Consider the following 26,859-nt stretch of genomic DNA (forward strand, 5'->3'; position numbering starts at 1 on the left):
TTAAAAGCGTGTTAGAGAATTCAACATGGTATTCTCCTGAGTATCATTTAAGCCACAGAGTAATAAAGCATAAAATAAACTCCAGCATTTCAAAGTACCTCAATTTAAATGTCATTTTTCATTTCGTAAGTTCAATAAAAACAATGAAAGGATGTGACTTTTGCTCTAAAGATAGATCAGGCAGATTTGTGGTTTTTTGCAGCTTGTAGATTTGTTACTTGCAGCATAGCATTATCAGCCTGATCCTATGTACAAGGCTACAACAAGGATCTGTTTCAGCATCCGATTTTCCTATTAAACCTGGAAAATCAATACGTAGCAGCAGCATGATAAAAAACTAAATGATTCTATGACAATTCATTGCTTGTCACAAATTACGAGAAAAAAATATTCTCCTTCTGGAACGTGCCTTTGCTCAGTCTCTTGCACGCTTATGCTCATGACAGTTTTTATCTGTGTGAGAGGTTGTAGAAATGGAGGAGAGGAAGCACAGTGCGGTCGGTCTTAACGTTACAGGCTAGTAACTCATTCCAGAGTGTATGAAGATGTATTGCGATAAGATCTAGTTTGCGTTTCTATTTCAGGGACTCTCTAAATGCCTTCAGAGAAATGTAATGATGTTAAGAAAGTTTATGCTATAAGAGTAGCGAGTTTGCTACCTTTTCTTTTTTAAAAGAAGAACAGCTTTAATCAACCTTTAATAATTGGTCTGAGTTTTCACCAGAAGAACATAAAAGAGTAAAGGGCTTGTGGACGTTAACCTAGACAAAGCTCCCTGTTGCTTTCAGTGAAACTTTTACCTAATGATTTTAAAGATTTTGCTCAGGAGCACTGCTAACTTTTTATTCTTGGCTTTTATCATTTAGGATTGCTGCTGCTGAGTTCCTGAAATTGTTTTCTGCTTTCTATGGCAATAGGGGTGGATCAGCCTATCTTTAAATGAAGAAGGGTGGGGTCAGGCAATACGGTTGCTACATTTTTGTGAATAACAAAGGGAAATTAAGGTGGAACAACATAAAATAATTATTTGTCAATAATTATTTTTGAATCAGAAAGCTAATCATTATGTAAAAGTTTATTTATGTCAGACAGGGGGCCAGCATAGCCATTGCAGAATAATTCCTACAACTGCAGGGTATTTGTAAATAGCCTTTTTTGTTATTCCAGAATGATTTACTCTGTTTGGGAGAGTTTTCATTAAGCCAGATATCTGACATTTTATTTGCAGAGATCGGTGCTATTTCAGACCATCTGTGCTGTCAATCAGTTTCTTGGTAGAAGACAAAGGTGTGAATCTCAGTTTAACCTTAGTATTTCTTCTCATTGTAATTAAAGAATGCCATTTTATGCTTTTAATGTGTCCATGAAATATATCAAAATAGAGATTTTGGAGGGCTCTATCATATCCAAATTCACATCTCTGTTTATATTTTATGGAGAAAAATAGGAACTTTCTGAGTTTAGATCATCTAACCAATTCTAGATATTTACTTTTTTAGTCTTTGGCAGTGCTTACTCATTGTCCTTAAAGGGAACCTTTTGTGGCTAGCTCAGGTGTAGCTGTTTCTATTAAAACATCTTCATCAGGTCAGTTGTATCCCACTCTGTATATAAGAGCTATTTGATTTTGATTAATGAGGCATGAGTGACATTTTCAAGAGTTAGCACAGGATTTCATATTCATGTACAAGGTATGGCCTAGTTAGATAAAAGAGCAATGATACTTCTTCATCACATTGAATCACAGGGCTTTAAACTAATACTTTATATCTTACTATAATTTCCCAATGGCTTTTGTAGTATATTAACCCTCTCTCGTTTCAACCTCATTGATGACATTTATGACCCTTGCAATTGCAAACAATTCATATAAATTAAGAATGGACATCTATACTGAGCAAGTCAGCAGGCAGCCTGTGAAAAGCACGCTGCCTCTTCCAGAGTAAAATACTCCTGATTTTAGCAACAGTTATCCTTACATCAACAGCATTAATTGTAGTGATATGGATCTAAATGTCTAATTGCTATGTGCATGTGCTGGTGCTGTCTGAATAGAATACGTCACTTTTCTTCCCTAAGCCCTGATGTTTCTTTCTCCATGGTGATCTAATGATTTAAAGATTCTTTTGAATATAGAGATTCCTAAATAGATCAAGGAACTCAATCCAGAAACTGAATAGGTAGTTTTCCGCCTATGCTTTCTATTCTGGAGAATAATCAAGGTTAGGAAGACGACCAGTGTTGCAGTATTACATTAGGGATGTCTTGTAGGAGGAAATGTATTTCTGACATTCTTTAAGTCTACTTAAAGCAGATTGTCCTACTCAGACTTTTTAGTTTTCATTTACATCCACCATGAATAAACTTCATTTCTCCTTAGCTTCCCCAAGAACATACAACAATTTGAACTTTGCTAACCATCCTGTGGAGTACTGATGACAACACGTCGCACTGGGTATTTCCCACCAGGCACACAAGCAATGATAGTTTCTTTCAGTTCCTTTCTGCAGGAGAGGACTCTGTGGGTTATGTAATAATCAGGGACTTGCTGTCTTGTTTGATAAGCAAAAATTAAGCATACAAATCTTCAAATTTCCTAATGTTCCTTTTTTCTTTCTTTTTTAACTGATAAGAACTTAAATACACCCTCAATCCCCACAGCATACAAGGCATATAGAGAATAAGTAACTTGGCTGTTTGGGCGATAGACTATGAAGTAGAATTAAACTTAATTTTCTGAATCCCAGTCTTGACTCTCAAGAAGATAAGCTGCCTTTTCTTAGGCATCTTCATTGTTAATCTGTGTAACAGAACTATGGATTTTCTTAATATGAACAAAAACAACAATCCTTTTTCTCTATTTTTTTTTTTAATCATGCAAAAACACTTTGTAGCACAGAGTACCAGTGGACTATGCACTGTGTAAAGCTATTTCCTTCAATAGCTTTCTAATTTGCTTGCCTTTCTTCTTTTTGCTAGTATATCTGCTTATTTGGTTATGTGAAGGTATGAAGGGACACATTTATTTAACATCCTGACTTGAGGAGCTAGACTGATACAAAAGGAATTAAGGCGAAAATGTCTCCTGTCTTTGCAGGAATTTATAAAGTAAGGATCATTTAGATCGTCTTCTGCAGGCAGAAGAGAAATACGGTAGGTGATCATGTAAACTTAAAATTAAGTCAGTCTCTTTCAGCAAGCAGAGTAATAGTTAATCTATCACTAGATTGGAGACTGAACAACAAAATATATCACCAAACAGGAGCTTGAGTTTTATTGAGGAAGTCCTGCAAATTCTGTCCCATTGACAAGCCTGGTTGTTTCAGCGACCTTAAACACTCATGCTTGTTAGAATCCTAACTTATACAAATTCATCACTTGTTCCATCTGCAACAAGCCAGAAAAAGTGCTCCTGAGAAAAGGTGTCAGATGAGTCAGTGACCTGCATCACATGGATGGCACATTTTGTACAGGCTCTGCTATCTCTTCAAGGTATTTCCCACTCCCTCTAGAAGCCTCTTGCCACAGTATCTTCCCATGCAAGATGGCATATCAGGAGATACATTTAGGAACTGACTGAGGTTTGTCCAGTTTTGTAAGTGAAAGATTTTAATGTGTTGAAGAGATGCAAACTTATTAAGTCATCATTTTATCTCTGGTGCTTCAGGTCATAGGTAATAAGGACTGAGATCCTCACAAACATGCAGGAAGTATAAGGGTATGGTCAAACGTCAGGCACCTGGCTGTGTTCCTCCAGATCTACGTTCATGCTGTAGTCAGAGGTGCAGCATAGTCTCATGTGTTTAGGTTAGTTTTTGGATTAACTAGCATTAGTATGAATAGTAGACTAATGATATGAGCATGAGGATTGGGGAGATTGCAAATGGCAGCCCACAAAATAAAGAAATTAGTCTGCTCTGAGCTCCACGGTGCCAAAATGTGAGCTATTTATTTAAAAGCTGGCTCAGGAATGCCTCCAGTTCAATGACTATTACTGCAGGGTTGCCAGACCTCAAGAGAAAAGTACAGTGGAGACAGACCATTTCTGAGTGGAAATTATACCTTCCAGTACAGCCTGACAATATAACTATTCTGGGCAAAGAGGGCCCTGTGTCTTCTCTCTACAGTACTCATCCCAGCTGTTGTCCCCCCCACACTGAAAGTTTTTCCTGTTTTCCCTATATAGTCTCTTGTGAGAAAATCAAGACTTTGTAAAGGGAGATGAAGGTTTAAATGGAGAAGCCAGCAAACAATTTGAAGTCATAAACATTTTCATTTTCAGCATGTGTAATAATTCATTCAAAATCTTTAGAGAGGCTAGTTGTTTAGGAGTGGTTTAAAATCCTTCTGTCTGCCTTAGGAATCAGAAATAGTAATACTGAGTGAGACAGGTGACCAGTCAGACAGCACATAGCTGTATGACAGCTACATAGCTAGGATTCTATGCAACAGGATGGCAAGTATCCAGTAATCCAAAAGTTATTTACTAGAAACTACTTGGGACATGCTTCAAGGGCAATAAATACATTAAAATAATTAGGATCTGTTTGGAATTGATAGTCAAAACTAGACTAAATCAACACAAAAGGATTTATAAAGCTGCAAGACCAGTTAGACAGTTAATACAATTCTGTTCCCCATAAAGATGGGTGTTTGTCTGCATTCTAGTTCTGTCTGTCCAGGCCAAATCTGGACTAAGCCCTTGCTCTGATTAGAAGAGCATTAGAGCTACCACTTTGTGACATAGCTCTGTTTTCCTTTTTTTTTTTTTTTCCACGACAACTAAGATGGGTGTGGAACACAACTTTATTTTAATCAGTGTTTTTTTTTTTTTTTTTTTTTTTTTTTTGTTTGTTTTTTGAGGAGTGGGTAGGGTGGCATGATTTGAAGTCTTGGTTGCCTCAGACTTTAGTATTTGATACATACTACTCCTGGTTCCCCTTCTGCATTCCTAACATGCTTTGGTGACAAACCTCTATGTGGGATGGCCACATGGCACTTTGCAAAGACATGGATTTAGGAATAAAGCTGAGATTTTCCAAATAAACTGATTTTTGCTAAGTGTCCTTCAGAATTAAATGCACATAGGCTGCACAATTTCTTGGCTGATCTAAAAAAATTTAGTTTACATCCTCAAATACAGTAGAATGGCTGTGTGGTAAAGTAACTTTGCGGGGGGGAAGGAAATGTATCCATCATGCATTGCCCTGAGGCTACCAAAAACCTGAAAGAGTAAAAAAACACAGTATAATCTTCTGGAAGCAGGAAAAAAATAAAAACTCAGGATTTGGGGGATCACCTTTATATTCCAGGGTCTGATTCATGACTTTTAACCTTTGACAGTGTGACTGTTCTCAGCTGTATGTGCATGTACCTGCAAGTATACAGGCAACTTGGGCTACTTATTATATAGTGTTAGAGGAAATTGTTTTTCAGATTTTAATGTGTAAGCTACTCTGAGTCCTACACCATGTAGCTGCCATAAAATAAAACAACACTGGTTAAAAATAAAAATCTTCTTCATTCTCCTTTGCAAACCTGCCAAAATAAGATAAATTGCTATATAAATCCTTAGGCCTGTTACAGTTTTAAACGGGGAAGTGTAAGTTTTAGGCTTGGATTATTTCATTTCTTGGCTACTTTTCTAGACTCTTTTGAGGAAGTTATAGTAGATACAGAATACTGGCTTGCTGTCTTTTGTACACAAATTCACCAGGATAGTTGTTCATATATTTAACCACCACAAGACACCAGCCACATTATCACCTAAACTACTATGTTGGAATAGCTTTCATCTTCCTGGCTTTCTTTTGGGGAGGATTAGATTCTATTTTGTGTCTTTCTTTTGTCAGCTACTTGATTACATCTTTGAAGCAGCAGTTATATTGTATTATGTGCCAGTTCAGCTAGCTTAGCATAAGCTGCCAAAGAGGGCTTCACTACTAAAAATGGGGCTCCCTGAAGTAAGCACAGGATTTACAGTGGTACAAGGGTGTTGGTACTACAGTGGGCAATTAGGAGCAGACTCCCTAAGCCTCACCTACTGGAAGCAGTTTGTAAAAGTAAAGGCATGAGGTTTCCACAGTGGAAATCAAGAATACTAGATAGATCCAAGACCTCTGTGAACTGTCCTACACCACTTTGACAGCAGAAAAGGAGCCAGGGCCCATTGAAGTTAATTAAAAAACTCATGGGCTGGTGCTGGGAGCTAAGGCAGCCCCATGAATATTCCTGGAAGAGCCACGAGAGGGAGATACAGAACACAAAATGAGCAGTGGGGGACTTGCAGCACCTTGCACGCCACAGGCTCAGGGCAAGAGCAGTGAGGGCTCGGTTTCTTCAGCAACACTAACTGCCAGTGGAAAGAGAGAAGCAAGTATTTTCTGAATGGTGCAACATTAAACACATGCATACCCTTTCTGGAAATGGGCTATGCGATTTGGAAGCACAGCTTCGCTCCTGTACTCATATGGACGTATTTCTTTATTTTGAAAAATTTTCAGAAGTTACCACCCCCAAACTTGAAATGAGCATGTCACTCTAAAATTTTGAAATTCACAGTGCCCTGCTTACCAGTTTAAAAAATTTCCTCAGGTTTGCTTTGGGGGTTTTAATTTCTTCTCTTCTAGGTTTCAGTTCTGAAGCTTCTGGGTTTTTACTGTCATCTTTATCAGGAGCCACTGCTTCTAAAGACGTGTCTGCTTTTTCATTGCTTACAATTTCTGCTTCATCCGATGGGTTCTGGTGTTATTTTTGGCAAATATTAAGAATGCAGAAAAAACATTCAGATTTAATCAGTGAGGTTTGGGGTTTTTTTTAAAAGAAGTTACAACCACGATATGTCAGAAATGCAGTGAGTTGGTACAAAAGGAATGACCATGCTATGACAACATTTTCTCAAGACTTCACTATATCTTTACAGGTTCTAAAGGAACTCAGTTTATCAAAATTCAAGAAACTATATAGCAAGTATAAACCAGTAGTTTTTTAAACACTTGTTTAAATTAAAGAAATAGCTTTCTTGAATTGTGGCACCAGTTCCCAAACACTATCATTTTTCTTTAGTTACAGTTTAAAACAAAAATTAAATGAAATTATCAACACCAACACTGTTATGAGCCAGGAGTAGATGAGACTTAGGTAAAACCAGCAAGAACGAGAGCAAGATCATGCTCGGGAGAGTGCACATAAGAGCAGCAATAGTAATTAAAAAGAACTGCATACAACACTGTAGGCATTATTAAATGTTAAAACTCTGTTTAGCACCCTTAAAATGTGAAATATGGGAGCAAAACATTACAGCCCAGCGTTCTCAGGCCGTCACATCAGCAATGCTAGCTTCCTTTTCCAGCTGCAAAGATATAAACGACTTCTTCAGGCACAGAGTAGCTAAGGGGCTCATCTATTACCTCACCTAATCTCATGGGTCACAGAGACTCTTCCAGAGTCATGACCTCCATATGAGTTCAAGAAAACCTACTAAGAACTCATGTTGTCTTTATAGAAAGATTTTGGGTCCCACTGAGCTTTTGTGTATTACTGAAAACTTCCTTCTATTTCAATAGTACTTCAATCAGAGGCATGCAGCTTATAAATTCCTCTGAAATATGGATCCCCATAGGATTTATTTATTAATCTCCTGCATACCTCCATTCCACAGCCTTCTCAAGACTATCTGGGAATGCTCAATGTATTTAAGTAAACAACAGAAGCTCTAAAGTGTAGAATACACAGATAGGGGGCACATATCTGCTCTAGTAGGCTTAGTGGCACAGCTGGGCTGGAGGTTAAATATACATTTCCTTAGCTAACTCTTCTGCCTTTTATAAATGCTGTGACGTATAACACTTTCTTCTGTGCCTTCAGGAATCCCTAATTAATTCCCATCCCACTGTAACTATATAGTGAAGCATCTTCCTTTCTTCTGTAAAGAACAAGCTATTATCATGCTAATAACCAAGTAATTTGACCTGAAACAAGCCCTTTATCATTTTGCAACTTAGTGTAGAAAGATGCAATACATTATAAAAGCATGATAAGTTACACTCTCAGCCTTCAATAGTGAACCAAATGGAAGCAGTTACCCTAGGTATTGGCATTCCAGAAAACAGGCTCCTTAAATATATAGCACAGTAACAACTTAAATATATACTATGGTTACTGTAGAAGAGAACTGTTGTAAAGACATCTCACAATATTTATATTTCACAAACTTGCCAGGTACCTAAAAGAACTCACTTTTGCTGCATTCATGATTATTTTGACAAAATTAATTTTACCCACATGAAGAACATGAGAGCAATTTACAGGGTAAGACTAAAGATTCATTGTAGCACCGTATCCTGACTCTGAGAGTGGCCAAAATATATGCCTCCTACAGTGCAAGCTTGCAGTAATACTGCCTTCATATACCTTTCCAGTCATCTTCAACTCAGTGATTCCTGTGTAGTATCTTTGTTTTAATAGTTCTTGATGGATTTTTCCTACAGAAGTTTAGCTAAACACTTTTGAGTTAATGTCAGCTTCTGACATCCAGCAGCATCCTGTTGCAATTAATTTCACAGCTAAAGTATGCATTTTTTGAAAAATAGCTGTTTGTCATCAGATACTTCCTACTGCTTGTATTTTGAGAAACAATGATCTTTCCTGTTCATCTTTTTATGCGACTGTAGTCACTCTATATTCCCCTGTCATCTTTCCTTCCAACAACTCTTTTCTGGGCCAGAAAGCCTTAATTTATGTAGTTGTTCTTCATACAGAAGCCATTCAATACCTTAATATGTTTTTTTCTCTCATTACTGTATCTTTTAGTTCTGCTGTATTCTTTCTAACGTGGGGGAACTAGGACTGCACACCACATATAAGATAGGGACTCGCTGTGAACTTCTGCAGCAGCATGAGAGATTCCATTTTGTTCTTTACTCCTTTTCCTTTGTGGACGAAATGAACAGGGATTTGGAGGGGAGGGGAAGGAAGAAAAACGAGGGAATAAATATTCCTTGCCCCCTGCTGCCTGAGATGACTGCAGTACGGCCCCCGTCCCTGTGGAATTGTAGACTTAATTTATATTTATGAACATTTCTGAGATAATCAATCTATAATATCTTTAATCTATATTTCTACCTCATTCACACATACATATAATCAATTCACCATCTATTTGCTTGAAGGAAGTGATTCATTGCATGTGTTGGAACAGTGGTTTGATAAAGCAGCAACCTAGCTTCTGGGAGTTCATCATTCAGAGTTTACACTTTGGGATCATATTACCGTTTCGCTGTTACAGCTGCAACCCAAATGAGTTTTGTGTCTCAAGCTATGTCTATGCAGTGGCTTTAGTGCCACTAGTGATAAAAAACTGCATCTTGGGAAGAAATGCCAAATACTAAAATGCACTGTTTATTTAAAAAAGAAAAGAGTGAAGTGATAGTTACCTACTCAGAGTGACTAATTTGTTTAGAATAATCAGTGGCTTTCTTACATGTTTCTTGCTGGATACCATAGAACGCTTAAATCATATTTCTCATAAAAAGTTTAAATCATGTTTTAGAATACCTAATTTTGCCAATTATTTTAAATATAAGTATCCAATGTACATATGCACCTGTTTTAATTTTGTGCTCTATTGGACATATGGAAGTTGTTGCAGAATTTAAAGGTTATCTTGTTTAAGGTTTTAGGCTTCATATTAAAAATGACATTTTATGATAGTTTTCTTACAATTACCTATAGATACGTATGTATATAAGAATATTCCTAAGACTGAATTATTTGACTCTGCAGATTTTTTTTCTGAGGTCACAAAATTCAGAAAATCTCTCTGGAGGTCTCATCAGCCTCGTTCTCAAAGCAATTATATCAGGTTGCTCCGGAACTTGTCGAGTTTTGAATATCTCCAGATCTGGAGTTCCACAACTTTCATGTAATCAGAAAGGCTATTCAGACACGCTGGGACAAAATGAAATTCTAAGACACCACAAAAGCTTCTCAAATAAGACTGATTGACGTGGCAGATCGTTGGAGATTGAGGACACGTAGAAGTGGTATATTGCACACTTCAGAGATGCAGAGAATAGCTGAGCATATTCTTTCAAAAGCGTGGAAACCATTTCCAAATAAGAATGCTTTTTGACATATTTTTAAAGAACAGAGGTTTTTATTTTCGTTTCTGCTTCTCTTAAGAAACTAGAAGAAAGATTTCCTTTTAGGCATTCAAGAGATATTGAAAGATGATTTCAGGAGGAATTGGAAGTTTAATAGGAAAAGCCTGACAAAGATAAATGGTCAATAAACTCTGAATGATGTTACACTACCCTAAACTCTTCTCTGGAGATACAGGCTGAGTTTCCTATCTACATCATCTGAGACAAAAACGGAATTTGTATCAGGTTTCATGACTAGTTCTATGAGGCAGAAACTACAATTTGTTTATAAAATTAATTTACAAACAGCCCAGCTCCATCAATTTCATGTTCAACATACACGTTCTTACTTCCATAAGTTATAGGGATGTATCTATAAACTGCATATGTCCAAATTCAGCCTGTTTACTTGTACACAAATTGTGGACACAAATTGTGATAAATTCTACCTAAGTCAGCAAGCTATTCTTATTATGCACCAAAGAGGAGTCAGAACTGCTATTTAATTTCTTTTTCTTTTCCTTTTTTTTTTTAAGAGGAAAAATGCACTCTTTGCCAAGCTCAGAATACTATTTTAAGAAACATTTGTTTGAAGAAGTAAGATGAGCTCCATCCTGTTATTCCTATTACAGAACTACCATCATTTTTTCTCTTTTCAAAATAATATTTCAGTATATCTTCCCTCACTGGGTTTTATAAGAGTATTTTCCTATGCTCTTTGTTTCACTATGTTTGGAAATCATTCTTCGACCTCTTAAATGATAGTATCCCTGGTTTTCTTTTAGTAGTTAGCTTACTTAAAACTGTTACAGCGCAAAGTTGTCGTCCACCCTGAGTCCTCATCCTGCAAGCTTTCCTATTGCTACTACGTCACTTGCTTGTCTAAGTTTCTGACCATGCAAATTGTTGCCTTACGAGAATGCAACTTTTGTGACCCGGAGAACTCCGGTATGAGTTTTCCTCTTGCTTGCTGCATCCTTCCTCAGCGTTGAGGTAAACGCTATGCCCTGCTTAGGTCTTGTGCTGTAGTCTGACACTCTCCACTCTAGTTCACCTGACTCAAAATATAGTTCTTCTGTTTTTCCTGAGTTGTATCTGCTTTATGAAGCAGCTTTTCTTTAATGAAAGGACCTTTTACTCAAAAAAAAAAAAATCCACTTAAAAGGACAGTTACGTTTGAAATCTGTTCCTGCTTCTCGTAGACTCACAGGCCGGAAGCAGGGAGGGTTAGAGAGGCTTCCACCCCCTTCCCGCTCTCCTGGTGGCGCAGGGTTGCTGCTGAAGGCAGGGGTTGCTGCAGCTGGGCAGCTCACCTCGCTCCTCCAGCCAGCAGCGCTCTCTGGGACCTCCAGCCTGGTCGCAGAGCCGTCTGCTCTGGGCGTCCTGCCACCTGCAGCTGCTGGCAAAAGATGCCACTCAGCAGACCCTGAGCTATCATAGTTCAGAGACTATTATCCAGTAAGTAATGGTCAAGGCTGTCAGGCTATGTAAAAAAAAAGGGGGGGGGGTCTGTAAACTGAACTGGAACATGGTTTTGACTCACAAGTCCTGTCAGTCTTGGTCGGTGGATTGAAGAGGCTAAGGCCCCTCCCTGCTACAGGGATGGCAGGGAAGCCAGCAGTCATGGTTAAAATCAGACAGTTTTGTGAACTGGCCCTCAAAAGTCCATTGCTTGCTTACTCCCTGCACCAGGGAGAATTTAAAGTTTCTTCAGCCATTTACACAGCAAAAAAATGGCCAGAATACCATTCTCTCTTGCCTTTCAAGTGGTATATTTCAGGATGAAAGCAGGTGAACTACTTGAAGAACTAGGTGAGTTCTGGGCAATTTTAACATTTATCTCACATGCTCCACCCAAATACTTATCTTTTCTTTGCTATGGCGGAGTATGGTTACAGGTGCAGCGATAAAAGGTGTTACTCTGCTTCTGTTAACAGCTAGCCAGGTTGTGTGCGCATTATCAGGACATAAATTCTCCTTCCTTAGTAAAACATGTGTTGAGTTTGCTGTGTTTGTATGGCAACAGAATTGCAACAGCTTAAAACTCTATTTAAAAATATATATATATATACACTTTTAAATATGAGTCGCAGAAGATTGTAAATGACACTCCCTGAATGACTTTCCTCCATCATTTATATGCATGCTTTGATCAGATATAGATGGTGTCATGTTTCTCTGTCCTGATCAGATACGTACAAGGTCTTAGAACCAGGTTTCCAAAACAAATGTGTTGCATTGCTAAATGCAATTTTCTGTTATTATTCTTCAGCATTTGCTAAAAAAAAATGTTAGTATGACAAATATTTGAGTAACACTTATGAAAATTCATAGGCAGGCTGATGAGGAAATAGGACAAATAAATTGAAGTGGTTTTTATCTGAGGAGTTGAATAAGAATTCTTTTTTTTTTCTTTTTACATATTTATTCATCTCTAGTCAAAGCAGCAGCATTAACTGTGATGTGTTGACAGGCACTTCATTAGAAATACTTTGAAGTGAAACCTTATCAGAAGACATTTGAGAGGTTGCTTGAAAGGGGAGAAGTTGGAGTTGAATTTTGGATCTATTGAGTGTTGTGGTTGCTGTTTGTTAGTTCAAAAGAAAAACTGAACATTAGCGTGAGTTGTACACTTATTTGGAACAGTTGCTATCTTTGACTCTCTAACCTAGTGAAAGCAGTACATTAGGGGTGCCAGAATGCAAGATAAAATCATTGCAGGGAAAAAAAGGAAAAAAGGAAAAAAAAAAAGAAAAAAAAAGTTCTCAACACAAGGTGAGTCTGAGTCTACATTTACATCTATCCTCTTTTTTTTTTTTTTTTTTTTTTTAAGTCTCAAGCTGACTGGGTCAACAAGGTCTCTCATCAAAGGAAATATACTATTCTTCTCTGTAAGGAAAATACAGTAAAGGAACATCAGTCTTCTACGAGTAAAAATTCAACACTCAAGCAGATATTTTCCTTGTTTTTAAATACTTAAAATTCAATTCTCTGCTGCAGAAATTTACTTAAGAAATCTCATTAAAACATTTTGTCTCAGAATGCTTTCAGTTCCAAGAAGTTCAAAATAACAGAAATGGCTCGTGTTGCAAAATTCAAAGACAGATTTCATGCACTCATGTAATTTAGTCTATTTGGGTACAGTGATTTAACTAACCTGTAGTATTTCAGTGGCAACCAAAGTCTGCACTGATTTAGAGAGTTCTCTACACCACTTCCCATTCTCTGAGGTAACCATCTTTATTTTAACAATGATATAAGATAAATTAAACCAGAGAGGTACAACACAGAATTTTGATAAAAATACCCTTACACGTTTAAGTTCTAGGACCTTAGTGAAGATTGTTGTAAGGTCAAAAAGACATAGGGTAGTTATCTAGACCTAGTCTTAGTTGTAGAGTGACATATGGGGAGCTGGTATTTACTCTGGGCAGAATTTACATTGTACGAGCAGTGAAATATCTGCATACTACATTTGTTTGGTTTAGTCTTTCAAAATAACATTTTGAAATCTTACCAGAGCTTTACCAGATTCATGACATTTTTTACTTCCCATTCCTGCACAGGAGTGGTTTTCACTATTTTTATGCAAGGAAAGTTATTTTCCCTTCTTCCATGTTTTTTTCTTTCTCAAAATCAAAAGGCTTTATTACTTCATTATGAAAATACTGAACCTCAGACCAGATTAATTGCTCTTACAGTTTTATACCAAGAATACTTACGGCTGTTTGCCAAAGGCACTTATTTTTTCTTCCTTATTTCATCCTGATATTCAGCATACATCCTGCTTCCCATCTCAGTTTTCAAATGAGCCAGATTATTCAGACACTGGAGGAAGTGACTGTAGCAATGGTAACTATATGAAAAATCTCCATCTACACTTTCTTTACAGGTTTCCTATTATTTAAAATGATTCACCCAATTCCACAGGACGTAAAGTTCCAAATAACAACTGTTTCAAGCTTAGATGTGAAATGAGGCCAGCAAATTGTTTACTTTGTAAACATCTAAACGCTTTAGATTTTAGAGCAGGTAATACGCTCAAAACTGTATCTCTAGTATTTCTACCCAGAAGAACAAATACAGCTAAAGAAGCTCAAAGACTAGCCCTGAGCCAGCATCTGCTTATTTGGAAGTATTTCATTTCTGGGATATGAACTTGAACAAGAGCCCTGGAAAGCAGCTATTCAAAATAAAATGATTAAGTAAAGTTTAATACAGCTCTTCTCTTGAATGAAATGAGAAAAGAACAAGCCTTCAGAACAAGTCTTTCTAAACCACAAAAAATCATGGAAACAGGAAGCATATTTTCAAAATTAGTCTTACTTTAAAAGAAAATCATTGTTTAACCTAAAGAAAAAATGTGTCTTCCCAAGCAGTCAGTCTCAATTCCCAGACTTAAAGGTTGATCTACTCATTTGAAAATGTTTTTATGGAATAAAGATAGACATACCAGAATCCCAAGTTTTCAGACAAGTAGAACAAAATCAAGCAGTTCCCATAAAAATTATATTGCTCTAAACTATGTTCAGCTATATTTCTATTAACGATGTAATTTGGTAAAGAACAGTAATACAGTCTCTGTGGGATTGTTAACAAGTACGTTGTACTGAAGAGAGATTGTACTCCTTCTTCCATAATATCATTTAGAAACACTACAGACAGCCTTTAAAAACTATAGTTTTATACAACTTTTCCAGAGGAGTCAAACTGCCGTTATTAGTCGCATATACACGTGACTGCCCAAAGCTTGCGTACACCTTGCTGATAGCATACGTCCTTTTTGCCTCTCATACATTTAACACACTGACTTGTGCTTGGCTTTCCAGATTTGACTGCTTTACTATGAGTATATCCCCAGTAAGAACTCTAGGCCCTGTGTGAAGAAGGAACCACGGACTGCACCAGTTCTGAAATCCAAACATACCTTTTTCCGAAAGAGTTTGCTCAGAGGCATGGGAGCAGATGATGCTTTCTCCTTAGCCATCTCTTTGGGTACTTCAGTAGCTGCTGCCGCTGCCTGCTGCTGGGCTGCAGGTTCAGGGGCTTTTGTGTTGTGCTTAGTTGTTTGAGGCTCTTGAGAAGGTGGAGCATTTTTTTCTGATTTTAGAGAGGTAACAGGCTGCTGCTCGGTGCTCTAGAAACAAACATATAAGCAATTACAGCACTGGTGGAAATGTGTAAGTGACAGGAAAATCAGAGCACGTTCAGGCATTATCTGAGACAAGAGATAAGTCCACACTGGACTACTGCTGTGCAGGACATAAAGCAATAAGGTCGATTTAACCACATCCCTCTTACAAGCTGCATTGCCCCGTCCTTTCGAATGAAGTAATGTCTTGAAGAGAGGAAGCAAACTGAATAGCAACCCACCCTTCACAGCAGAGATGATACATAGATAATGAAATTAAAACACTGTCTTTCAGTCTGAAAAAAATAGTGAGAGTAATTACACTTTGACTGCGTTAATCACACAGATAACTCAAATCATCGTACTCACTTTGGTATTAGTAGTCTGTTGAGCCTCTTTTGCAACCTGAAGGGAAAAAACCGAAGACAAGTCTATTTTTGACAATGCCAGTCCTAGTGGTTATACAGATCAGGAGTTGTCTGTTTCACAAATTATTTTATTTTTAGTGAGTTTTTGTGAAAGTCCTGGCTCCTGCAACCGTGGAAACTGATCTTTTAACGGACGCAGGTCTGCCTTTTACCAGACCTAAAGGGACTCTCAGCTTGTGTCCCTCTACCTGCAGATACTTGGAGCCTTTTGCTGAATTGCTTTAAACTCACTCTAGTGTGTTTACAGTTCTCAACTTGTTCTTTGAAAATGTACATATTTCCAGTTTCCACAAGTAAGACATAACACAGGATTTTAAGATATTGGCAGAAATTTTTTTGAGCTGTATCTGCATATGCAACAGTTAGTGCACACACAAGTCTGAGCCAGGTCTTTTCCACTGAGAGAATTGTATTCCAGTCAGGAACATGCTAAAGTGTGCCTTCAAATTAGGAAACTTTGCTTTTTGGAATACAAAATGAGAGTAGATAGATGCTACAGGGCAGGTTAGCAAATATAGCTGCTCTTTACTAACCTCTTTAAAGAGACCCTCTCATTCTTAAAGATACAATGCAAGCAGTCATTCAGGATGGATTTGTGGCTATATTGGGTCTTGTTACAGACTGCTTTTTCCCCCTCAGTTTCCACATTAAGCTGTAATTAATTTTTTTTTGCATGTTGTAAACAAGTTTACATGACTCTTATAAATGAGCATTTATCAGAGCTCCACAATGCATTATATATACTTAAACTGCAAGACAGATAACTGCAAATGTAGAAGGTTATCTGTTACCCTCTGAGTTGGCAATAAAGCTGCACAAGGGGAGAAGGCTACAGCCTGGTTGTATGCTGTCACCCAGCCCCATATTGCATGGAGCTACTCCAGGAGATGCAAGATTGCATAGAGACAGTGGCTCGGAACAAGGGGCGCAGGAGGAACAGTTTTATAAGGCATAGGCAGAAGGTGCAGCTCTGGAAAGAGCAGTTCTGTGGGTGCTCAAGGATTGTTTATTTCATTTCCCCAAACTCATTTACACTTTTGTGAGTGAAGAGGATTTTTTATTATTATTTTTTTTAGTTTCTTCATCTTCAATTATGTCTTCTAGTGTTATCACAAATAGAAAGCCCGGAGAAATCTAGTTTGTTGTCATTACTAACTGATGATGTGGATCTCTAACATACAGCTAAGTTTATACTAAAGGTATTCAAGTCCTACAGAAAGAGAAGCAGCAAGCCACAAACCAAAGTAAATGCTGTCTGAGCACCCCTGGTTTTAGGCAGCCTGCCACACTCCTTGGAAACTTCTTGAAAGAATAGGTGAGAGCTATTTTGCAGGAGCCAAGAACTTCTTTTGTGGTTAGCTCTACTGAACAAGATCCAGAGCAAGTGGCAAAAAAACCAGTGTAATGCCACAAGCTAGTTTCAGTAATAATGCTGGAAATAACTGATTAACCCTTTTCTTCCCAGTCAAAATCCCTTAAGAGGGTACAGTTACACTGCAAAACCAGTGTAACTGCCTGCAGTGCAAGACAACATACATAAAATGGTAGTAGTAGAATGCACATGTACTTTCAGTCAAATCCCATCCAAACTCATTCTTTAAGTTTCAATAGCCAAATCCTACTGTGTTAGGTTTATGATACGGATTTATAGTAAGATCTATGTTGGTGTTTGTAAACATTTACAAGTCTTAGTATGGTTGCTTTAAAGTTAGTATTTATATAAACACAGGACACTGAGAAACAATGTTTTCATTTTTAAGCCAATAGTCTTAACATAAGAAGCAACAGGGTGAAGTGCTTAAAATTAAATACAACTACATAGATTTAATTAAAATGATTATTTGATATAAAGTGATTCATTACCTAGTCATCTAGTTGGCACATCATAAGGTGTTTCAAATGAAGGAAAATAGACAGAACTGCATCTTTCTTTTCTTACTGGAAGTGATAACTTCAGGACTCGCTTGTCATATCAGCACTCTGATTTGCATTTCCACTTTTAGTCAGCCATACAGGCAAACTGTTCACTGCATTTTAATCCATCTCCTTTGCTATTATATATCACATGTGATACCCCACCTGTTGCTTCAGCTTCCCATTTCCAGAAACAAAATGCAATGTAAATAGCTTAGAAACTATAAGAACTACTCTACTCAAAAATAGTGAGTTTTATGACAAGGTATTTGTTTAAGTACAGAGCTGTTGCTTTCCTCCAAGCTAATTGCTTTCATTCCAGACCCAAATAGAAGTATTTAAAGTTCTATCAGCCTAATGAAGAACTATCACCCCTTCCAAGAGCTGATCTCTCAAATTTTCAAACTATTTCTTAGAAGAGGCTTAACATCTTAAAACGATGTTAGCTGGCCATGTTTATACCCAGAGGGAAGCCATAGTTAATAATGAACAAGTAATTTACACTTTAAATATATTAAATATCAAAATTAGTTCCAGATGTGATAGCTTAAAATAGTTAAGATACCATTTTATATCTATTGGGAAGAATTGTAATCATAAATGCATTGGAAGGATTATTCCTTTGGTGATATACCATGACATTTTTATCTCAAATATGGTAAGACAGTGAAAAGAACTTTTGTTTTGAAAATATCTTAACTTCCCTCTGTCTTGCTAATATAACCCCCAATTATAAAGACCCCTACTCACCAAAAATTGTATGGGTGTTTTGAATGAGCAATAAATATTAATTACTTTCTTCCTCCAGTATAAGGGGCTCTGCTTCTACATTCTTCAGGTTAAAAAGCTGCTGTTCTTTGCTTCCCTGCCACAGAACATCATTACATATATTATCCTCTTCAGAATAAGTATTGATGCTCATGTAAGATCTTGAGTCCAAAGTTGAAAAGTTTAGTGACTTTTTTGTAAGTTAATATTTTTCTCTAAAACAATCAAATACCTTCATGAAAAATGTGTTTCTCAACTTCTAAAGTATCCGTGAAAGACAAAAGTATTTTCCTTTCAAACTAAATTCAGAACTGAATCATTATTACTTTACTCTGTTTTCAGGGAAAAGTCAGTATTTCTGATGGAAATTTAGCATTTTCAACCACCTTCTCTTCCACTTCAGTTTGGTGTCAGAGTTCAGCAAAGCGCTAATTTTAACCACATGACTCTGCACATTAAGTCAACGAGGAGCTTATGGCCTTAACAATAGCTGGATTGAGCTTTCAGAGTTGTCTTACAATTGAAGGACATGTCTATCTGCATAATTCATTGTTTGTCAGTACCTGCTTTTTCTTTTTTCCTTCTAAGTGTCTAGTAAAGTTTAGTTACTAGAGTTAGTAAGAGTAACATAGGAGGCATGTAACAAGTTTAGAGGAATTTTTCAGAATCCTGGATTCACAGATGGTATACATAAACATTTCCCATTTAAAAAAAAAATGCTGTTTTTATAATACATTGTACAGAAATGCTCACACCATTAGTTTTCAAAGAGCTGAACAGTTGGCCAGATTCCAATTTCAGTTACTAATTAAATATACTTCATTCTGTGACAGGAACCATCTGTTACTGCTCAGGATTCTGCTCTTGCTAGAATTTCATACAGACCTTATGCCTAAAGAGTTTGCTAAATGTACTGTGTCCTAACTTGGGACTCTCTGACTTCTTTTTCTTGGTTCCTTTCATTTGCGATTCAGCAGCAGTCTGCGGAGCAGGTTGCCCACCATGGCCTTTTTCCACTTTCGATCCCTTTTGTACAACATCATTCACAGTTGATTACTTGGTAATAAGTTCACATCCTTTTGTTCATGGAGAGCATTCAAACACTCATGCATATTGTACTAAAACTAAATATTTCCTTTTTGTCCCAGACAAAAAATTTCCTGTTCCACAGTAATTAGTCAGTTCTTAAATTTTTCTTTGGGATGAGTATCAAAAGAAATTGAAAAATAAACATTTAACAAATGCTTCGTGTTACACTAGGGCATTCAAAATCAGATCAAAATTTGCCACCTGATTCTTCATTAAATTACTTGAGAACCCAACTCTGCAAAGCCTGAGGCTCATCTGTTATTCTAAACTCATGAGTAACCAATTCAATTTGGTATTATTCATAGATTTAAATTAGGCAGGTATATAAATCTTTGAAAATATTTTTATTCTTATTTGTATTGTAGTATTGCAGGGACTTTAAAATGTGTTTTCTGTAATGTATTATTTATGAAAAAGGCAATATGAATTTTATACATACTCATATACACATTACAAAAATACGCATTTACACTGGTGTTCGTGAAACAAGTTAGAAGTAAAACTGTAAAAAACAGTAATGAGAGACTGATAACAACACTTTAATTAGAAAGCACTGTGTTTCCTGTTCTCTCCATTATAAATGTTTGCAAAGGGCATTGGTTTGGGGAATCACCTCCCACTGCAGTTAGAAAGAGGATCTCTTAACCTAGATATCACATTGAAAAAACCATTACAAAGGAATATAAAGAGCAACACCCTGCAACACTGTACAGAAAATATTGGCTATTTTAAATAGCAGTAGTAGACTACATACAGCTCAATGCAGACTAAATTACCCTACTGAGAATGAAGATGGATCTATTCAAATAGGTAACATTTGAGTCTTCAAAAAACTTAAGTATCATTTGCCAGAATATTCCTTTTAGTTTTCCATTGCATGAAATAGCTTATTTTGCAAAGCTGAAATAATTCCTCAAAATTTCACTGTTCAGATTCTTTTCAAATACTCAGCCCTCCAAATTTATAAATGCTCTTAAACTTTAAGTTTTCCTATTAGAAATATTTTTCTTCTTCCTTCCCCACTATTTTCACCATTTGCTATAAGTGTTAGAAGAAAGAAGATGCAGGAGTGGGGGAGAACAACACAAACTCAAATATCCAAGGCAGCCTAATTGGGCTTCAGCATATGAACAAGTTAACACAAGTCTCTGTTCTATGGTAACTGTCCTTTTTCCTCATAATATGATTAATCACAGAAAGTGAGGTAGCATTCCTCACTCTTCAGTGTTTCACGGTGTCTAGTTTTAAAGCAGCAAGCAGCCATTGTGATTATGCAGTCCAAAAAAAGGATATGATATTTGCTACTTGCTAGTATCCTGGACTTCATACTGATCTCCCTTAACTTCATCTCAGGCAATTTAGTCCTGATTTAATTAAGAACCAGACCCAATTTGGGAAAAAAATTTCTTAAATTACATTTCAATGAAAAATAACTTCATGCAAGTCTTCATCCTCCAGCTAATTAACTTGTACATTTGCAGACTATATTCTGATTTCTTCTGCACTTGAAGAAGGCAAAAGCTTTCACCTAGCAAAAAGGCTTTGAACAGAATTGACAAGTTTCCAGTACTACAGAAACACCATACTCCAGAATCTACATCTTCAATGTAAATTATCAAGCCCTGTGGTTGACCACAACTAACAAGATGCTTCCTATAGAATGCTTTGAATTACGTAATTGAACTGAATGAAACAACAACCTTGAAAGCAAGATCTTCCCTAAACATGCCAAGAATTGCTCTACTCTGTACTTTGAACCTTTTGCCCTATGAAAAGGCTGTGGCAAATCATGTCTAAATTAGCAATTTCTCCTTAGTAGTCTGTAATGTAGCAAACCCAGTATTTCCATACAATGATGAAGTCAGGAACTACTAGAGAAGAGTCAAGTTTGTGGTACAGAGCAGATACAATCCAAGTGAACATGCAGTGTCAGTTTGTAAAAGCCTGTAAAGGATCACTTAATCCCAGGAAGTTTGACTCAACTATTTATTATGTAGGCTAAACTCTTCTGTTTACATAGAGTGACAATAATATTAAGGGTGCACCCATATCACTGAAAGCATGACTTGCTTTAGCCAGCTGATTAAGAACAGAGGTGTAGCTTAAGACAGTATTGCTTCAAAAGACACGAAGCTCAGCTGATGCTGAGTTTTCACCGATACTACACACCTCTGTTTTCCCAGGAGGGAGTACACCTTCGTGCTTTGGTAGGCAAAGCAGTAAAAGGTACTGAGCTTCTTCCTCGGAGAAAGAGAAGACTTATCTGTTCTTTTAGCACATGGTAGAGTGCTGCTGAGAGATGCTAGACGCAAATCAAGACTTGTGATCAAATGCAGCTCCCCTCCTGCTAAAGCAGCCAAAATACAAACACAACCAGGGCTCAAGCTCACAGTAGTCTGTGGGCCATCCAAACCGTTCAAGTTTTGTGGAACTCAGGAGCTGCTCAGACAGCGTGAAGAGAGAAGTCTAGCTTAATGCCATAGTAAAAGCACGTTAAGGAACTTCTCAGGGGAAAAAGTGACTTTTTATAATGCATAAGAGCTGTGAAATAGTCTAATGTCATACAGAAAAAATTCAAAGTTAGCCTTTTTAGTAAATTTTTCCTGAATGTAGTAGAAATGTAATTTTTGTTTGGGAATTCAGGAAGATGCTAGCAAAGATGAAGATACTCTTTGTAAAAAGAGCTCCCATTAACCTCTGTGCAGTGAGTTTGCATATCCTGCTGAAGTCTTCCGGATATGTTTACCTTCACAGGTGTGATAGCAAACCAAGCCCAAACAGCATATTTGTTTCCAAATTAGTGTGCCTGCACCAGAAGTTATCAGTTACCAAACACACCCACATGCTTCTATAAAGTTAGGTAGGCAAACTGTAACAGCTGGATATTTTTTTTTTTTGAAAGTTTTTGAAAGAGCTACAAATCTCCCTGAAACAATGAGGTTTGAAGACTGCCTTTTCAGCCTATTTTGGAAAACCTCTGCCCTGACCGCCCATTTCCAGAATTGAGCTAGTGTGGAAAAGTTGACTTGACCATTTTAGTATCAGGCTGTATAAGAATTGAACGGGACAAAAAAAGTCCATTAGGCTAGAAAACAAGATTTTTGACGCCAGTGGTGATTTTTATTACCTAATGAATGCATGGAAAAAAAAAAATCATTTCCTTTTTTAGGGTTTTATCTTTTGTGCGTTAATTAGATTTTATCGTGTTCATTGCAGGAAAAAATATTGTAGTTGTAAAAGTATATTTAATCTGGAAGCTCCCACTTATTCAGTGATAATTCTTTTTAACCACTGAAGCATCAGAAAATAGAAGGCAGCTTAATACAAATTTGCCTGGCACTTTTTTCCTCCCATTGAAACTATTGTAAGCTTTAGCACTGATTTAATGGGAAGAGAGTGGGGAAAAAGAAAATCTTTAAATATCTACTTTTTTCCATTATAGATATTTCTGTTTTCAACTTTAACTATTACAGTTCAGGTAGATTTTGTTTTCCTTTACAAGTTAGGTGAAAAGACTGGATCAGTTGGAGGTTGTCAGTATCTGCAACAACAAATAGAAGCTGTAATGAAGCTCTTCTAAATTCACACAAAGAACTGTCATTGCTTATAGATGCTAAAACCAAATTTCCTGCTGCCAGTGGAATCAGAAAATGAACATTATTGTTAAAAGAACACAACAGGCCCTGTTTTCCAGTTACATTGAGGAGTGTTTGAGTTCTTGTCCGTGTTGCCAATGTGGATTTCAGCTCTTAAAGGGAATGTCACCATAAGCACATTTGCTGTCTGCTTGTGGCATCCCATTAGAATAGTTTGCTTGTTCAGTTTGCCCCCCTTTACAATACAAGCTTGCAAAACAAACTCATCTACATCCCTGCAGGTAAATGAAGGAATCTTAAACCATCAAGGGAAGAACAGACTTCACCCTGGTAATCATGATCAGGCCCAGAGCAGCTCTAGCCTCTGAGGTTTCAGCTGCTAAATAGGAACAGCATATTAGCTCCAACCACTGTTGGAGCACTTCGCAACACTTCTTATGGAGGTAGTTAGGCCAGAAGAGGCCCAGAAGAGAAATGTTGGGGTCTTTCCTGCTTCCTACAGCTTTTTACTGATTTCAGTGGGAGGTTGACTCTTTACCAGCTCTCTTCCCTAAGGTGGGACCTGTTCCTCTGACTATGCATGTTGCCCACCTAACTGCAGAGCTGCTCCTGCTGGGCTGCAGGATGCAGATGGCCTCCCCATCTGTCTTTACAGTCCCAGCAAGTATGAGAAGAGAAAAGGGAGACTGTAAATAAGTAACCAAGAGTTAAAAAAAAAAAAAAAAAAAAAAGAGACACACACTTTTGCACATATCTGAGGAAATAATTTTCTTTTTCCTTTGGAGTTCAAGACTATCTCACTGCAAGGACACTAACTGGGTGAGATCAAGGGCAAGTCAGAGTACTAAGAAATGAAAACATGTTTCCAGTTCATTATCCACCTTTCTATAAAGTGCTGCAGTTCTGATCTTCAGCTGTAACATACAGTACAAAGAATTACACTTTATGTTCATCTTCCTTTCAAACATATTCAGGGAAAAATATTTTAAGTTATTACCGCAAATAGTAACATCAATTGAGAGTAAAAGAGAGCAATATAATGAAGAAAAGCCTGTGTTAGAAATACTTAATGACCAGTGATAGAGAGCAAGAAATCTGCCTACCTTGTCTTCAGAATCACTTTTGGCATCAGCTTTGCCTGGGGAGACCTTAAATATATTTGAGAGAATAAAGAGTCACATCCAACTTGATCTTTCAGAAGAAAGTTTGAAAGTTCATTTATTAGTTTGATGCTTGCAGTGTTTTTTTTTAAATCACGAAAGTATAAACTGCAAACACTGCTTTATTTTCTAGGTGGGAAAATTCATAATACAAGTATGTCTTGAATATTACTTCAGGGCAGTGACTAAGAAAACTAGCCCGACCAAAATACATTTCTTAAGCTTAGGCATCCTATTACTCCATAAAAATGGACTTTTAGAGGTTTTCAGAGTTCCAACATGCAGAGGATATACATGTTGAGACATGCTATAGCAAGACATAGGACAGCTAATACCTCCAGTTCTGGAAGTGTCTTTAATAGCAGAGGAAGTTTTCTGAATAAAATGTCATTTAATCACAACTGTACTGTATCTGCACATCTCAATCTCAGATCATTCTTTAAGCCATCTGTTTGGCTTCATAACGTTACTCCTTGGTGCCTGTTACAGTGAGCGTGTTACATTTAGTTAAGTATGTCCACATGGGATTTTTATAAAGCAGCCTTAATATAAAGCATAGCCTAGAGATGAAAACTAAAAACATATAGACTTACCAGTGTTTTAAGGAAACTCATGACAGAATTATCTTTGTCTGCTGCAACAACTGCTTGAGAGTTCTCTTGTTTTACCTCTGCCTTTGTAGGTTGCTCAGTGGTGGCACAGTTGACACCTGCTGAGTCCTCCCGTATGTCTTTTTGGTTGCAGTCATCTATCTCCTAAGAAAAAGGGGCAGAGTTTCTTCAATCCTGCCTTGCTTAGTTTCCAGAGGAATGTAGAAGTAACATTTGTGACTTGCATTATGTTGCTCTCAGTCACAACCCTAATTCCAACCATACTTCTCCAGCCTACGTATTTAGAACAATTGAGCATTTATACATCTTTCCCCTCTTTTCTAATATATTTAGCACTTGCTATCAGAGGAATGTTGTTTCTAGCTAGCAAGTATAAGAAACACAAGTAAAGTTGCATATTGCATCTCAGACACCACTGCTTTTTTATGAGCAAGACTGAGAACTTGTGAATAGGACCAAACACTGAGATTTTGGCCTTTGATGGCTCAATGTCTGAATATACTATACAGAGTATCTGAAACAATCTTTGTATTCCGCAATTCCAGAAAAAAATTTATTTAGTAAACAAACATGTTATAAATTGAAAAAAAACAAAAAAAGCAACCACCCAAGTAATTCTTGAAAGAACAGACAGCTGTAATCAGATCTACCAGAGGCCCTCAAACAATTTTCCAGGGCTCGAGCACTCAAGTAGATAATATTCTTAAAGTTACTAACTTTCTACTTAGACACTTAAAAGGCCTGTTTTTTAAAGACATTTTTAGACTAATTGTTGCACAAGTTTATAGAGCTTGGCACACCCCTACACTCAGCTTGCTAGTCCAGCCACTTTTGACTTGAGCCTGCGGAGGTAAAGCCAAGGCAAATTTTGTGCGAGATAAGATTGAGACATCTTCAAATCCCATTCGGCATTTCCCTTTAAATATTTAAAGAACACTAAATCTGGCTATCTATATCCATGTCTGTTATCAGTAATACTCCTTCTCCTCCCTTTTATCTGTCCATACTGTAAACTCATGAGGGCTGGATCTGCCAGTTACTAGAGAACAAATTGTGCAAGCACAATAGTGGCATTGATTTTGGTAGGGAATTTGAGATATTATTGAATGAACAGCCATTTGCAATAATACAATATTTCTTAAGCAAGTGAACATCCCCCAACTGTCTAGACAGTAGTACACCTATGTGGTCACTTAAAAAATGACCATAGAAGCAGTTAGTCATTAGGAGACTAGATGCCCAGATTAGCTGAAGAATAAGGACCAGAAAAACATGTGAGCTTGACCATTTGTCTTCAGTATGTGGCATCTTTGAAATACTGTTTCAAAAGACTGCCTAGGGTTCTAAATGACAAAGATACTGGAGATACTTCTTTGTTTTTAAAAGTACCAACTAAGCATGCTTGTTCAATATCACTTTTATTAGGAAATTTTAAAGTTGTATTCTTGAGAATCTTTCCCTTTACTGAGGGATATTAAAAAAAAAAAAAAACAGTATTTGTATAGGATTAGTAAGGACAGATTTCTGTAGGTAGCTCCAAGAGGGAAGAGACTAAACACACACAAATCACACAATTAAAACTTCAGAGGGCTAATTTGGCACCAGGAAACGAGCACCGAGGGACCAGTCTCCTTGCAGCTTTAAAGAAGTTAAAACCTCAAGATTTTACTTACAAGAACAGAATTCTAACTCTCTACCCACCATTTTCCAAATTTGCCTAGGAAGAAAGCAGCACAGTGGTTCATAATGCCTCAACAAGTTATTTAGCAGCTTCTTGTAAGGGCCTGACACACCACTTTGTACAGCTGCCAGTTACAGGCCAGAGTCACTCCAGGAACAGTATGTTCCATGCAGAACACGGGCAGTCTGTGCCAGCTTCAGCAGCCCTTCTCCTAAGGATGCCACCTCAACAGCTCTGATCATATAAAAAATGCTGGCTTTATTTCAGATACTAAAAGGGCAACAAAAGCACAAGGCAAGGGAGCAGAGAAACAGGAGGCAGAATATGTTGTTAAACAAA

General features: G+C 37.2%; 1 protein-coding gene across 1 annotated transcript in view; it reads right to left on the reverse strand.

Annotated features, from left to right (window-relative positions):
• Nucleotides 1–26,859, reverse strand: part of BCAS1 (brain enriched myelin associated protein 1) — a 52,593-nt gene that overhangs the window by 11,135 nt on the left and 14,599 nt on the right. Inside the window, exons 4-9 of the mRNA XM_062589220.1 lie at nt 24,822–24,983; nt 24,172–24,216; nt 19,269–19,409; nt 15,643–15,678; nt 15,070–15,279; nt 6,574–6,741 (exon numbers count right to left, since the gene is read on the reverse strand). Of these exons, the coding sequence (XP_062445204.1) occupies nt 6,574–6,741; nt 15,070–15,279; nt 15,643–15,678; nt 19,269–19,409; nt 24,172–24,216; nt 24,822–24,983 (762 nt within the window). The remainder of the gene's footprint in view (nt 1–6,573; nt 6,742–15,069; nt 15,280–15,642; nt 15,679–19,268; nt 19,410–24,171; nt 24,217–24,821; nt 24,984–26,859) is intronic.

The sequence above is a fragment of the Rhea pennata genome, chromosome 16, assembly GCF_028389875.1.
Source record: "Rhea pennata isolate bPtePen1 chromosome 16, bPtePen1.pri, whole genome shotgun sequence".
In the NCBI taxonomy this organism is placed as follows: domain Eukaryota; kingdom Metazoa; phylum Chordata; class Aves; order Rheiformes; family Rheidae; genus Rhea; species Rhea pennata.